The following is a 17,006-nucleotide window of genomic DNA, read 5'->3' on the forward strand; positions in this document are numbered from 1 at the left end:
CATTTGGGGTGTCATCCACAGTGAACGTGTTAAGATAAAATTAGTATGACCTATTAATTTTTATTTTTATAATTTATATTAATCTATATAAATATATAGTATAGTATATAATAACTTTTTGTTATATAAATATGTTCATCTAAGTTTATACTAAAGTATAATTTTAATGGTATAGGAAAAATGAATAACATGTTTTATGCCACTTGTACGACAGAACACTCCCGATTTTCACAAAATCCTTAAACTAAGTGCAGTGCATAAAATATCTTACTATAGTTAACATAAAAATTTTAAATTCTTTTGAAAACAAACATATTTAATATATAAATTAGGAAAGAATGCAATTAAATAATATAGTTAGATCTCGTGTAAAATGTCTATGTATAGCACCCATTATTTTAAATATTATTAATTAAACATTTTTCAATATAAACAATATATATATGGGTAAAAGTAATAAATCATATTTTGTGAAAACTTAAATAATAACACAATACAATTGTTAACCTTCTTATTTAAACGTTTTGGCAAGAACAAATTATAAATATAATCGGAAACACATACAGTTGGTAATTTATTTATATATATATTTGTATTTAAGTCTTGAAGTCTATAAATTATGTATCATATAATCATAATATGTATTATTTATGCATATAATTTGATGATTGTGATAATGTTAGATAATAGACAATGAAATTAATAATACGTTTTTACTAGTTTCCTAAAATATTTCTACATAATATCAGTTCCTCTACTCTGCACTCAGTTGCAATTAATAATGATAAACATTTAGTTATTGTAAACTGTTTGCATTAGCATACATAAACATTAACATAGGTAAATATAAAGGGATTAGAATGATTAGATATTTAAGTCAGATACGTATAGAGTTAATATATAGGTATTCTACTATTTGTAATTCATTAAAATATTCTATTGATTATGTAACTTAGGTATAAATATTGAATAGTGCAATATTGTGATCAGAGCTGGCGCAAAGGGCATGCAGAAAATGCGACCGCACAGGGCGTTTTTATTGGGCTTGGGGTAGGGGCCTTGCTTTTATATATTGCACAGTGTCCCTTAAATCATAGTACCGGCACTGATAGTGATATTATATAGATAAGTTTAATTTTTACTTTATAATCCTTTTATATTTTAACATGCTATATCAATGAATTAGTATTATCTTTTTTAAATAAAAAATACATTATTTTGTAATTCAAAACATTGTGGTTGTAATATTTTCTAGAAATGAAACTCAACCACTGTACGACAAGAAACATTTAATATACAATATTTAATAGTGTAATTAATTAATGATACATTGACTTATTTAATAATTATTTGCTAATGTAAGGTAGATTTATTTAATATACTATGACAATATATTAAGTTAAACCATAATATTTTTGCAAGTAAAAATTAGTTGAAATATTACTAATAGATAAATATGTAAATACATTCAAATATTATATATTATTTTAATAGGTAAGTAATAAGTATATTCTATGATATTATCATAAAAAATTATGAGTTTTATTTTGTTTAATATTCATTATTCCGTTATTCAGATAAATGGTTATAATATTTTAGTTTTCTCTTTTATTATTTATTATTATTAATAAGAATTGGATAATAATGTATAACACGTTGCTTTACACACAATAAAACAATTTAAATTAAAAAATATTTTGTTTTACCTAACTACATATTATTATTGAAATTATTATTATTTTTATTTTTGTAAAATTAATAATTGATTACTTACAGTGTCAGTCCATTGAAATATATTACCCTTACATTATAATCATTCATCACATTCCAAATATTTATAAACTATAAAGTACAATTAGGTAATAAAAGTTTTAGGAAAATAATTAAAAATAGGGCTGGCCGGCTGAGTAGACTAAATTTTTACTTTATATAATACATCTAGATTTTATTAACTTAATAAATAAATTCTATAATAAAGAACCTTTATGCTATTGAAATTTGAAACCTATACGACTATACCTAATCAGATGACAGTTTTACTAAAAAATAAAACTAAATACTAGATTGGTTTTTGTTCATCAGATCTTAAATATTCTTCAAAAATGTATAATAATAAATTATTGTATGATTTTTTTTAATTTTTATTCTATGGTTAGAATTTATGAATTATCTAATACATTTTATACTTGTCCAACTTCGTCAGGGTTAGAAAACAATAGCAGGTATAGGGCGGTACGTAATTTTATTGTTTTATGAATAAACTGTTTGTAACTTTAACATATTTTTTGTAAATTCAAATTTTTTTAAATATTTTTATAAATTTATTTTTCATTTTAGTGGACGGAGGAAAGTCTACGTAGATATTTTTGATTTATTATAGGTATCGAGTCGGTATTTTTGAACTGGAACCCAATAATATTTGGTATATTGTAATAAAACATAATAATATGATTGATTTTTAAATTAGGTATCATTAGCTGTAGTGTAATTCGTGTATGTTTAATCTTTATAGTATAGGTACTTAATCGATATTATCTATGTATAGTAATATATACTAAAATAATTTAATTAAAATTAAAAAATTGACTGGATAAAATTAGCATAATATTATATAGTATGTGATAATAAACGGTAGATAGCTTAATAAAGTAAATTTATAACAATATATTGGAGACAACGTCCATATTGTGTATAGGTACTGGACCACGATGAATATTCAAAACATTAATACTGATTATCCCATCTTTGGTCGATACTTTATATAATTTATATAATAATATAATATAATATATTATAATAGGTAACTCAATCGTAAAATAGTAATTATGATAAACAACAATAAATTATTTAAAAAAAAAAAAAAAGGAGTATTGGTATTATTAGGGACGTGGATACTCATGAAATATAGAATACCGAGATGTCTGACAACCAAAAAAATTAAATAGAATCAATAATACACACAAACGTCTTGTTCACTATATTATATAGGTAGTGTTTTTGTTTTTTTATAAGATTGACGCTTCTTCGTCCGGTATGTTCGTCAGATACGGATCGCTGTCCCAATAATACCGCGGAGATCCTTCCGACACGCAGAGCTGCTGTTCCAGAGGTCCGGTGCCCTCCACCCAGTACATGACGTAAAAATTGCACATTTCGTCGTCGCTCGTCGCGCTGTAAACGAATCAAATACAACCACCGGAGGATTAACCACAGTCACTGGAGGATTATATTATTATACTGTAGGTATTTAATGAGTCGTGTCGATCTTACCCAATTCTTGTAACGGTGTTTCGCCTGCTTTCCATTGTGCACCTGGCAGCCTATAGACAATACATATTATTGTACCGAACGTTCGAAGTATATATATATATGTAATAGAGGCATAGACTATATTATTATATTGTAGTGATATTATCGTCTAGCGGTAATCGGTATCAAACGGTACTATTTCTGTGGTAATGCGCGGTGGTGTGACATTATTATGAATCGTCTAACGATCCGAAATCCCTACGGTAAAATATTTTTAAGATTTATAGGTAATAAATCAAAACTTGTGCGCAAACTAAAATGTTTGACGGGTACTACTGCAATACTAATACCTATAGTTTGTAGAATATTATTCGAAATCGTATTGTTATATTTTGATCTTAACAATTAGACACCACGTGGCGGTTAGGTACATACAGTAAAATACATAGACAGCCGATAGGAAATCGACTTTCAAAAACTATACTAACCAATATATCACCAGACTCGACGGTAATATTGTTCTCTATTGGGTAAAACATTTGTGGAGTCATGGGGTCTCTTTTTCCTAGCAGATCCCATTGTTGTACATCTTTGTTGATATTCTTTACTCTGTAACCGGCTACAACTTTACCTGTTAAAAGCAAAAAGCCGACAGTTATTGTTGTGATGTGGGTATTTGTGTATTTTTAACATAAACATAAAATGTGTACCAAGCACACGTCGTGTAACACATACCAAGTTCGTGGGTGTGGACCCTGTACGCAAACGGATGTATGACTTTCCCAATCTCGTAGAGAGGACACGATGTTTCCATGTGTTCGATCGCATTCGGAGGGATTCTTCCGTTTGTAGCTAGTAAGTATACTCCAGCTTGTTTGTCTAATCTGTAGGAAAAAATCAAGAAAAAAAATGTACTAGCCGTTAGTAGAACTTGAAATAAATATAGGTAATTAAAAATAATAGGAGGGACTAAATACTAATTAGTATTATTTAGCTATAAGTCGTAAGCTGCAATAAACGCCGGATGCCAAGTGGTATTTGGTACTTCATGGCTCATAAATTAGTTAGTAGTTATATTATATTGTGCCTTTAGGAATGACTTTTTTTATTCACATTTGAAATATTATGACAAGATTCGTCAAAATCACGAAAATTTGCAAATTATTTTGCAGTTAAAAATTTTTATGTATCTAAGGGTAAAATAAAATTGAATACAAGGTTCCGTATAAGTATAGTTGATATACTGGAACCAATATAAAAAAGGTGGGCAAGTGGATGTCGCTCTGCTGTACTGTAGGTTACAAGTGGGTCACTGTATAATGGATGGTATTAAATTTGAATTCAATGATATATCATTGTATAAGAAAAACGATTCTGAGTGGAGACGATATGTCAGTCTAGGTATAAGACATATTATACACTTATCTATGGTATTAAAAAAAAAATTGACCTATAATAAATTCCAAATTAATCATATCACAATATCCATTAGGTACATATAACGCGTTATACATCAACAACAAACCGTGATACTATCATCATAATATATCGATGAAAATATTACAAATTAGAAGTTTCAAGTGCCCACGAATAATATTATACAATCACAACAAAATAACTAAAATAGTTATTCTAGGTTTTTATGTAATTTCGTCCAAATTTGAACTTAAAATGACTATACAAATAAACTGTGCTTGTGTATTTTTTAGATTTTTTGGTAACCGAATTATCTATTTACATGGAATCTTGTTTTAAATTTTCAATCCTTAGCTATAAAAACTGAACATTTTATAATTTATTAATTACAATGGTTGATAATTTTCGAGATTTTGATAAATTCTGTCCAAATTTGATCTTTAAATGCTTATAAAAAAAAACTGTGCCTATGTATTTTCAATATTTTTCAACTGCTATTGTAAAAATATATCAGGAGTCTTGTATTAAATTTTTACACTTTTTGGCCCAACAGATAAAACTTTATTGATATTTATAGAAAAAAAAACTAAAAAAATTGAAAACTGAAAATGCCCGTAAACAGCTCAAAAAGTGTCAAAATATTTTCAAAATTGTATGGTGTATAGGAAATGCTAATATAAACATTCAGTGAAATTTTCATGTATCTACAGTTATTCGTTTTTGAATTACAAGAAAATAAGGAAATCGGTACATGAGAAATCGAGTGAATATCTAATGTTGTAAAAATATGAATTTAAAACGCTCATAAAAATTTAATTTGACTTTCTTGTAGAAATTTTTTTTTTGATAAAGTTAGACAAACTTATGAGGAATCTTGTATTAGATTTTAAAATCTAAAAAGATTTAAAAAGAAAATTTTTTATGAATTTCTAACTCAAAATAATTTGCAAATTTTCGTGATTTTTCCGTATTTTTTCAAGATTTGAACTTTAAACGTGTATAAAAAAAAACTGTGACTAAGGATTTTTAATTTTTTTCATCTGCCTTTGAAACAATAACCTAGGAGCCTTCTATTAAATTTTCAAGCTTTTTTACCCAACAAATAAAATTTTATTGATATTTATAGAAAAAAAATTTAAAAAAACTGAAAACTGACAATGTCCGTAAACAGTTCAAAAAAAGTCAAATTATTTTCAAAATTGTATTGTGTATAGAAAATGCAAATATAAACAACCAGTGAAAATTTCATGCATCTACGGTCATTTGTTTTAGAGTTACACCAATAACCAAAATCGATTTTGTTAAAAATCGATTTTGCGTAAAAATTCCCGTTTTCCTTAATTTTTCTTTTGTTTTTCACATCGCTTTTGAAAACTACTGGGAAATTAAAATTTTGACCTTCCCAATGCACCAACGATATTCACTTTCCCATCGAACAAGATACTGAAGTCGAAAATCTAAGCATTATTTCGACTACTTATCGTGTACACAGACACAAAAATAAAAAAATAAAAATAAAAAAAAAAATAAAAAAAAAACACACATCATTGTAAAATCAATACATTCATCGTTTCACTCAGAATCTAAAATAAATAAACACAATTTTTTTTAATAAATATTTTATTTTCAAATCTAGACGAAATTAGATAGGTATTTAAACAAAGAATAACGGTTTTGTTGTAAATATTATTCATATGGATTTGAAACTCTTATAGGTAGTTTATTATATATTTTTATGTATACCTACACTCAATGTCACAATGGCGATTTCAATGATTAATAATATTATACTATTGACTATTTATGCACATAACGAAACCTATTCACACCGTTTTCCACGGTAAGTCGGTACCGACCCAAAAGTTAATAACACTAATAGGTGTATGTCGTTCAGATGTGTTATAAAAGATTTCAATGGACGTAAAAGAAAATATTCGATTATCTTACTGTTGTTCTGTGTAGTGCAAATATATCCCAGAGTTGTCCGTTTCGTCATCTGTAAAGTAAATAAATTGTACACGAAAATTAGTTGTTATAGTAACGACAAACGGCAATGTGTCATTACGGTGCAGTATAATTAGGGCCAAACGTCTGAGATTTTAAACATTTATGATAAATTGTACCTATAGGTACACGCATCAGTGGCGTGCTCGGCTTTTTGGCTGAGGGAGGGGGGGTATAAATAGCGGTAAATATATATTCATTGCTTTATCGTATATTTTATAAGACAAAATAATGCAAGGGGTCACCCTCCCCCCCGTGGTACTCATACACAACTACGGTTGAGTGATATGAATAAAATTCGAGAGATTTTCATTCTGTTCTGCTTTTTTGCTTTGTTTATATATATTTAAAATACAACTAACCTTTAAACATTCTGTGGTAGTGAACCTGTAAAACTAAATAATTGATCTGCGAATCACCACCGACTTTAAACCCAACACCATTTGGAAGTTTCAAAGTTGGTGCATCACGAGCCCATGCGTACATTATCTAAAAAAAAATGATAAATTATATTATTAAGCATTTGGGAAAATATTCAGTGGAAATAGTATGAACACGAACATTAGATCCTGATTTGCATGGATTGGAATGCATGTACGCCTTATGTTTACTCGATGCCATTTGCATTTCTCCACAATTCCTTAAAAATTAAAAATTAAATTATTATTGTTGATAATTATAATAATAGTTTAAAACAAGCATGGAGGACGTGGTTATTACCAAACGGGATCTTCGCTTCCGGGCTCCGAACACCCATAAAGTAACATATGGTGTGATGTATGACCATGCGCTTTTGGCTCGAAACCGACTAAAAAAAAATTTATAAAATTAATTGTACTGCGCAACATTTTTAAGCTACGAAAAAATATTTTCCAAAATAGATTCAATCAAAAAATAATCAATATTATGTAGGTACCTATGTATACTGTATAGGTATTAGGTACTATATAACATATTGCAGGGCTTAAAATTAAAATATTTTGCTACTGCACACCTAATTCCACACAAAAATATTTTAAAATAATGAACCTAGACCTAGTAGTGCACATGCCACACATGACTTCATTGCACAATTATTGTTTTTGTTATTTATTAATAATTAGGTAGTTATAATAAATACAATCCAAGACAATCTTCTATGAAAGTCCTTGATATCTATATGGCTATATGACTAAACATTTTAAATTAAAAACGAAATAGCTTCGGGTTAATATACTTATTATATAATAATAAGCCACCCAGAATATAGTGTAGTCGGTATTATTTTTAGAGTTAAGGGTTTTAAACGAATGCAATATGCTAATTAGTAATTTTCAATGATTTAATTGAATATTAATCAAGTAAAAATTTATAAAAGCCGAAAATAAGTACTGCACACTTTTAAATTTGCTATTGCACATTTAATATTAGCTACTGCACATAGTGTGTGCTACTGCACACAATTTTAGGCCCTGACATATTGACATCCGACATATACCTATATGGTAACTTATAGATATAAACGTATATGCAGAATAGTTAATAATACCAATATTAACTAATAAAGAAATACGAGTACTTTATTTCATGCGAACAAGTAAAATTAAATAAAACTATTATTGTTTTTTAGTTAAAATTGTTACACTTACCAATAAAGTAAGACTTGCTTGGGTCTATTCTAATCGGAGTGCACAAATACAAGTCCATCTACAAAAATATAAATAATTGTTAATTTGTCATATTTATTAAATCTTCAGTAATAAAATAAGTAAACGAACTTCATAATAACTCATAGATACTATTTTAAATTATTAAATTATTTAATAATTTTTAAACCTTTATTATATTTGTATTGTATTGCCTACATAAATACATAATAATTGAAAATAAATTTATATTGTTTTTATATTTTTATATACTAAGTAATACATTTGGGTCACTATAATTATTTTATCTGAATTATATATATAGGTTATTGGGTTTAATAATTTAACTTTTTTTTTTTTATTAATTTAAAATACATCTACAATCTATACAGTTATTTGTACAGTAATTAGATTTGATAAAGGAAAGAATATAAAATTAACGGCGAATAATAGGATGGGAAGTTATCCATTGATAACACCCAAGTAATTTAACTTACAATCGAAATAATTATTATACATCAATAGTTCTACTCATTGTTGAAATAATAATATTATATAAACATACATAATATATTTTACTACCTATGTATGTTTATAACCACATGTTTTTGACATCTACTTGTTAATATACAATATTATGAGGGTGTCCTTCGTCTGAGTAAAAAATAATATGTACAAATAATGTACAATATAAAAGTCAGTACCTAGGTACACTGTTTACACCTATACGACGCACGTCTATAATATATTATATTATCGTCATGAGGGTATATAACAAGATATTACATGTACCGAGACATAAAAAACAATGTTTACTGTAATGTTTTGTCGTTTTAGCTTTTTACTCGATACAGAGCATAAATGAATACACCTATCGTTGAATTTTTTATAGGTTATTCGTTTCTGAGTTCTAACATTTATATCTATAAAGTTAAATAAATTGGTATCGGTTACTACGCCAAGTTTTATGTAAAAAAATATTCTCTTCACCAGTCTACACCGAGGTAACAATAAAAAAATGCGAATAGGTAATACCGTTATGTTCTGGTCTTGAAGTCTTGAATGTTAAATTAGTCAGAGAATCTATATTCAAGAATCGGTGACATTCGACGACGATTAGTCGTCACGCCCGGAACGAGGAAATACAAAATATAAACACTTAAAATATCTTAGTATAATAATAAGTCTTTGTATAACGTTACTTGGAATTACATTTTTGAAAGGAGGTTTATTTTTTTCAAATGTTTGAAAACGAATTATATTCAAGTGGGTATAATATATATAGTGGACAGTGGTAAACGATAATATTTACAATAATATTACAAAAAATAAATCGAAACAGAAGTAATAATGCGGTAAATTAGGCGTAGGTATATATAACACTGTAAAACCTCATTTTAAAAATAAATGCAATGCAATACAAATATTGGATTACTCCGTGCACACGTAGGTACCTATCTCATGTAGAAAATAGTTCTAAACCTGGTTAGGTTTATCTAAAAAAAAGGTCAATATTCGGTTAAAATCGCGGTGGCATTACATTTTATCTACCATCGTTGTTTTGCTGTTTGTGTGATTTTCCATAAGATAACTGCAGAGCAATTTGAAATAATCGTTTGGAGGTTTTACTATCGCTGTTCAGTTTGATATTCATTGAGGCCCAGAGGAAACATTAAACTTTTAGAGCTTTTACAGCGATGCTAAAAGCGAAAGTATTGACGTACAGTTGATAATCGTTTTTACTTTTTCTCGTAGTCCGACCACTCCAACAACAGCTGGTTGAGCTCCTACTCGTACAACATTTTTTTTATTTATACGTCAAGCCAAAGTAAATTATTGGTATATTGAGTACCTAATGATCACTATATAATAGCCTATTAATATTTTTGGCATTGTCGTATACGCCGATAAATTTAAACGTACACAAATAAATGAACAAATAATGTTATAAGTATTCGGAACCTGGCGTGGCTCGGTGGTTGTCGTCAGTCACTAACGTGTTCTGAGTTCAAAGTCTCCCCGTCGCTAGATGGGTGACCAGTGACCACCCGTGTTTTTAGTGATGAGTCCTCGCCCCCACATAGGGTGTTCCTCAGCTTACCGTTATCCCCCTACAAAATGCTATTGTGGTCATATAGTGTGGCCGACGCTTAAGATCAATAAAAAATAAAAATAATATTATACGCACTTAAAAACATTATTCAGTAGTGATCCGGTGATCGTGTCACACGAACACCACACCTGAACCGCTTTTTCTGTCCTAGCATATGCTTTATTATTATACAATTTAACCGAATTAAATCGTACTTATTAACTACGGGTCAAATCATACTAATTGTTATTTTATTTCATAAATGTTATCTTAACATAGTTTTGACAAATGGATTTATATATGCTGTCACTTAGTTTAGTTAAGAATACAGCATATGATTTGTTTTGAATTTTACTTATTATCTATGATGGTTTCCTTAATCTATAGTTTTTAAATAATAAAACCTTTTTATGTAGACACCAATCTTGAGTGCTTTTCTGCTATATTATGAAGATCCGTGCCAAGGGGGTGGAAAATGGGGGTAAGTGCCATAGGGTGACAAATGTTTAGACAATATGTAGGATTAATAGAGGCGCCAAATAGTATTGCCCTGGCGTAACAATGAAAGTTATAGCACGGCACTGATATTATGCGTCTGTTTGAAAATACGAAAAATTTGTTATACCAAGGTAACTCAATACGGGTTGCTGGTATCACTGGACGGTCTTCCTCCTCAAAAGTATAGCATTATTCATTTTTATTGTACACATTAAAAATGTATCTTATTTTCTTATTCTGCTAAAGCGCAGACTATATTATAATATACAACACGGATGGTAAAATATAAATATTTAAAAAAAAACCCTTATAAATTATAACGTAGGTATGCATGTCTGACGCAATGCGATCGTTATTGTGTCGTTCGTTTAATATCGTCTGATATCGGTGCATACAATATTATGTATAGGTAATAACAATTACAGCGCATGACAGTATATAATAATATAATATATATACAGCCACACAGACACAGACCACAGTACGTACTTATATTTTATTAGATGGATAATTATTGTGATATTGTATATTATAATATTATGTTTGATGTGAAATCAGTGCACAACATTTAAGCGTACCTATATAGTTATCAAGATATATCTCAGAGAGCCCGACAGGTGGTCATTGGTCACTGGTCGTACAACACATAATTTAAAAATTTCATTCGTATAAATCAACTCTGCAAGGAAAATTGAAAAATCGTAGAGAAGTTTTTGGGTATAGTGCAGTTGAAATATATCTACCAATTGTTTAGTAGCAATGTAACGTGATAAATTTTGTTAGGAATTCAACTAAATTATTTGGTTTTTATTGTTTATTTGAGTTTTTATGGCGATAAATTTGGCGTTACAAAAATCGGCCAGGCGAAAATTGGTTGGAAAAAAATAAGTGTTTCCCAGCCCAAAAACATAAATATTATAATATGCTAATTTGCATATTTTATAATTTGTATTATCATTATGATTTTTGAAGTTGATCCGTATCTTAGCATAGGTACCAAGGGCGCCCATTAGGGGGTGCAAGGAGGTGACGTTTCACCCCCCTAGACCAATGTGAAATCATTGTAATTTTTTGTAATTGTAAATAATTAACTATTTTTACTGATGATATTATAATACATGACATATTACATAGGTACATCGTTTATCTATGTTGTGTATTTATTTTCTGTTATTTAATAAAATCAATTTGGTTGGTTCGTAGTTATTTTTTTATGATATTGTCACCCCCATAGGTTCTGATTGAAGGGCGCCCAGGCACCGTTGATAGGTACCTATGTATTAGGTTTATAACATGACAACATAAACATTGTACAGTTTACCTATATTTATGTAAACATGAGAAAGTACCTATATGGCTATATAATATGGAAGTAACTTTTGGGGGATATTTAAAACCGAAATATTGAATAGCTTGAATGAAATAGATACTAATTACTAAATACTAATTAACTGTCACCTAGTGACTTTTCAATGAGTAGATATTCTGGACCAAAATTTATATATAATTTAGTATAATAATACTTTTTAAATTGAGTGGAGATAAAGAAAACAGACCAAAAATAGGGTATACCATAGACTTACACTAATAACTGGGACATTTTTAGTATTTTTAATATGAAATTCCAAACGTATATATCTAATTTATAATCGTATTTCAACACATGATCATAATATCAAGTACGACAATATAATACGGGTAGGTAATATTTGGTATTAATGTACTATAAGTTATAAATTATAATATAAATATGCGAGCCACCACGAAAATACGGATGAGATTGGTCGTACTAAATTAACCTATAGACACGCTGCAGTCGAATCGTACAGGTTCCCGGTCACACGCATCAGTTATACATAATAGAAGGTACCTAATACCTATATTATATATACTGTATATTATTGTATAATATAATAATACATTTGTGTCGCAACGTATTATGTCTATGTATATACACCTATACAGAGTGTCTGAGTGTGACAGAAACACCTGACAAATAAAATAACTTTTCTTCTAAATCATAATCAAAATTTAAACAATATTTTTTAAAAATAATTTTTAGATGCTTGCGTTACAAGTACAGTATAACATATTTTATTTTTTTAATATGGAAAATAATCTTTTTTAATTGTATGACAATTTGTTTGCGAAAATTCAAAATTGCCCGCAATTTGTAAATCTAATTTTTAGACAAATTTTAATGGTAAAAAGGTTTATTTAAGTAAGGTAGCTTATTTTGTACAATTTTTTTAAATATCAATATAGGTAGTAAATAATAATATTCATTGTAACAGTAAATTCATTTGAAACTCAATATTCTTTTTCTAAATTTCCGGACATAATATACATATTTCTTGAATCATTTATTGTCCATAACATTTTCATAATTTCACACGTTTAACTATAGTTTCAATTTTTAATTTTTTTTTGTTATTTCTCAGGTGTTTCTGTTACACTCTGTATACAATATATATATATTATAATATTATTCACCATGAATGGCAATGGAAGTGTGCGATGGCCGGACTGCGTGCGGTGTGTCACGCGTATACCCGGAGCACCTACAATGCGGGACCCCCTCTCATCGTGACTGTCTATGCTATAGTAATATTATCGTCCCATAATAATAAAATTGACGTACAACGGTGAAAAATAATTACGTAGGTAACAAAGCTGACCGCAAAACAACCGACGGTGCGACGAAATGCTTGTAGAAACAAAACACGGCGCAACTGGTTTTATTCGAACAAACACCTTATTTACTCTGATTTACACTAATAATTATGTAGGTAGCCTATAACTTATAAGTACGCTAAATGTCGAACGTCTATATCATGATATTATACTATCGACTTTGTTGGTATAGTAAAATTAACTATATGGCACGAAAAATAAATCGCGTGGGAACACATGGTGAGGGATGCTTCCCCACCCCCTCTAAAAGCTCACCCACCAAGGTACCACTAACTCTGTTTTATTTTTTTATACAGATTGTATATATATTATACAGATTGTATTATATAGTGTAGCAGTTGAACAGTAATCCTGCAACAATATTAATTTATATTAATTTAATATTATTATATATTTCGTTGGGTACCCTACTGCTGGAGAACAACCAAGTGCGGTCGTCGAAAAATGTGTAACCTACGTACATTGAAAACGAGGTGTCATAAAAATATTTAAATCCGTCGCCAAAAATCCGACCTATATCGTCGATGCTACTTAAGAGGACGCGTTACCCATGCGTTTGTTGTATCCGTCTTGCAAGGCATATAGTAAATTTTCGTTCACTATATAGTTTCAATAGTGTGCTGTAAGTTTTGTTATTAGACCTATAATCAGAGTTTTAGGCAAGAACATTATCTGTGCTTGAACTTCGGCAATATTTTCGAGATTTTAATTTTCAAACAAGAAATGGCTTTTAAATTATAATTATACTATATTTTATAAGTTTTTAAACTTTTAAACTTTTCTAGTTATTATTTATGTTATTAACGTATTAACTTATTCAGTTAACATTTTAAATTCAGAGCGGAGCGATGAATATATTGATTTTACGATTATGTGTGTTTTTTTGTGTCTGTCATCACCATTTGGGACAGTAAAAATGCTTTCTTCAACGGCATATTTTCTAGTAGGATAGGCGGGTCAAAAGTAAACAATTCCGAATAGTTTTCAAAAGCGTCAAGAAAAACAAACAAATAATTAAGGAAAAACTAAGATTTTTACGAAAAACAAGTTATTGAAAAATATGAATTTGATTATTAGTGTATAACTCTAAAAAAATAACAGAATATAGATAAAGTTTTCACTGAGAGTTTATATTATCAATTTCTATGCACCAAAATATTTTCGAAATATTACAATTCTTTTTGAACTATTTATATATATAGGCATAAGAAAATGTTGAGTTTAATTACTTTTTTTTTTAACTATTGTCGATAGCTACACGATTTTCGGTCGGCCCGAAAACTTGAAAATGTAATGCAGAAGTTGATAATAGTGGAAATAAAAAAAAAGTTGAGCGTAAATCCACAATAAATTTTTATGAGCGTCTGAAATTAAAATGTTGATAAAATTCGCCATAATCACTAAAATTGACAAATTATTTCGAGTTAGAAATTCATAACAATTTTAATATCTATATTTCAGCTTTGAAAATATAATATAAGGTTCCCCTTAAGTTTTCCTACATTTAACAAAAAAGAGTTTACCGGAAAGTCAAATTATTTTTTTATGAGATTTTGAAGATTGGATATTAACAAAATTCTCATACAATGATTTTCTTATTTTATCGTTCTTCATAAACTAATAACCATAAGCGCTTGAAATGTCCATCAAATGTTTATTTTATAATTTTATAAATATTTTTACTAGTTTTGAGTTATTTATAGACATTTAAAATTTTTTTAATTTTTTATACTATAAATGTCAATACAATTTTATTCGTTGGGTAAAAAGCTTGAATATTTAATACAACGTTCCTCATAAATTGTTTTATTAGCAGTTCTTACCTAAATGTTTTGATAATAGATCAAGTCACTTACATTTCCACATCAAAACCAACAGCACACCATTGAGACTAGTGAATGAACATTTTCTATGTCGTGCGTGTGTAAGACGGAGATATCAAATGCGTGGGTGGCGTCCTCGTAACAGTATATCACTATATCATATTGATAGATATCGTTAATTTGTATATTATTGATAAATGTTAGATTACCCGGTCATATATTTTAATTGTTGTATTTCCATAACAGGTTACAGGTGGTACACTATTATGTAAGGTCACGTCTCGTATATAAAGGCGGCTAATTTTCGCCAAGTGTCGTAATTGCATTATGACCGTATTGATGTGCGTCATATCAATATAGTATTATGTATTATAGAGGTATGTCTTGTAATTCGTAAACATTATTTTAGTTTAAAATCACAAAATGAAATACCTACCTCGAGTTTTAGTTTAACATGATATTCATTATTATTTGTTGTAAGTAGGCACCTATAAAATATATAAAACCAATTTAGCAGCTGGAACTTTTTCTTACTTTTTTTAACCTTATCTCTAGCTAATTTCTTGTGTACGCATGTCGTATATGTTGGATACGACTCGATGAATGGTTTTAAGAATAGTATTTTGTCGATTTTACGTTCTCTTTTTACTTCTTATAGTTCATTATATGTTATCGATTGTCGTTCATAATAATTAATAATAGAATATAATTATTTATTTATAATTGTTTTTCGCTAATAATTATTGTTTTTGTGATTGTATCAATTTATTGTAAATGCTCACTCGACACCGTCGTATGGCTACTCACCTTTTTGGGCCGGACGTTGGGCATAAGCAGCGAGTACTTGTCCACGAGGTACGACTCGGCGGACGGCCATATGGTGGCGAAGACCATCACCACTACCAGCGAGACCAAAGACCCCGAGTGCGCGACCGACTGCATGACGCTGCTGCGGCAGTTGCTTTGACGTACGGGCGTGACCGGCGCGCGCGCGACCGCAAAATACCGCCGCGAAGACCGGTTGTCCGCGGACGACTGCGGAGGTCGGCGACGACGACGAAACGCGCGATTCCTGTAACTACCGCGTACTGATCCGCTGCTCGTCTAGTAAGAGACGGTGACCGCGCAAATCATGTGCGAACGCCGGCAACCACCTATATCACATCACCGCCAAGAACGGACGCCAGTCACCGGCGGCGAAACGCTGGTAATTATTATATTATTATTTACTGTGTATTTAACAATATTATTGTAATATTATAGTTGCAGATGGTTTGCTATAATATTATTATTATGGTGCTATAAAAACGGAGGTCACGACGAAACGGCACCGTGACAATAATATTACAGTACCTACACAGTACACGCGAACCGATGTTGTGATGAAAAAAAATATTTATTCGTTATATTTTGGCGCGCACTCCAGCCGCACTATATAACACTCGGGGCCAACGCACCTGAACCGCGACGACCGGTGTACGGACGAAGACTATGTAGAAACCTCTCTCGCGCGCGCGCTATGTCCGTGAGTGTGAGTGCGCGTCCGTGTGTAATTATTTCCTCGGTACACCTACCGCGCGCGTCGGCGGTCCCCACTCGACTCGT

General features: G+C 29.7%; 1 protein-coding gene across 1 annotated transcript; it reads right to left on the reverse strand.

Moving 5' to 3' along the window:
- Window positions 1–442: 442 nt before the first annotated feature.
- On the reverse strand, window positions 443–16,974 carry LOC132939974 (peptidylglycine alpha-hydroxylating monooxygenase-like). The gene is made up of 10 exons (XM_061007424.1): window positions 16,209–16,974; window positions 8,298–8,355; window positions 7,390–7,477; window positions 7,231–7,309; window positions 7,032–7,158; window positions 6,613–6,661; window positions 3,985–4,133; window positions 3,738–3,880; window positions 3,271–3,320; window positions 443–3,171 (listed from the first exon to the last, which is right to left on the reverse strand). The coding sequence occupies exons 1-10, from the start codon at window positions 16,341–16,343 to the stop codon at window positions 3,006–3,008; spliced, it is 1,044 nt and encodes a 347-aa protein (XP_060863407.1). The 5' UTR covers window positions 16,344–16,974; the 3' UTR covers window positions 443–3,005.
- Between the last annotated feature and the right edge of the window lie 32 nt (window positions 16,975–17,006).

This window comes from Metopolophium dirhodum, chromosome 2 (assembly GCF_019925205.1).
Source record: "Metopolophium dirhodum isolate CAU chromosome 2, ASM1992520v1, whole genome shotgun sequence".
NCBI lineage: Eukaryota > Metazoa > Arthropoda > Insecta > Hemiptera > Aphididae > Metopolophium > Metopolophium dirhodum.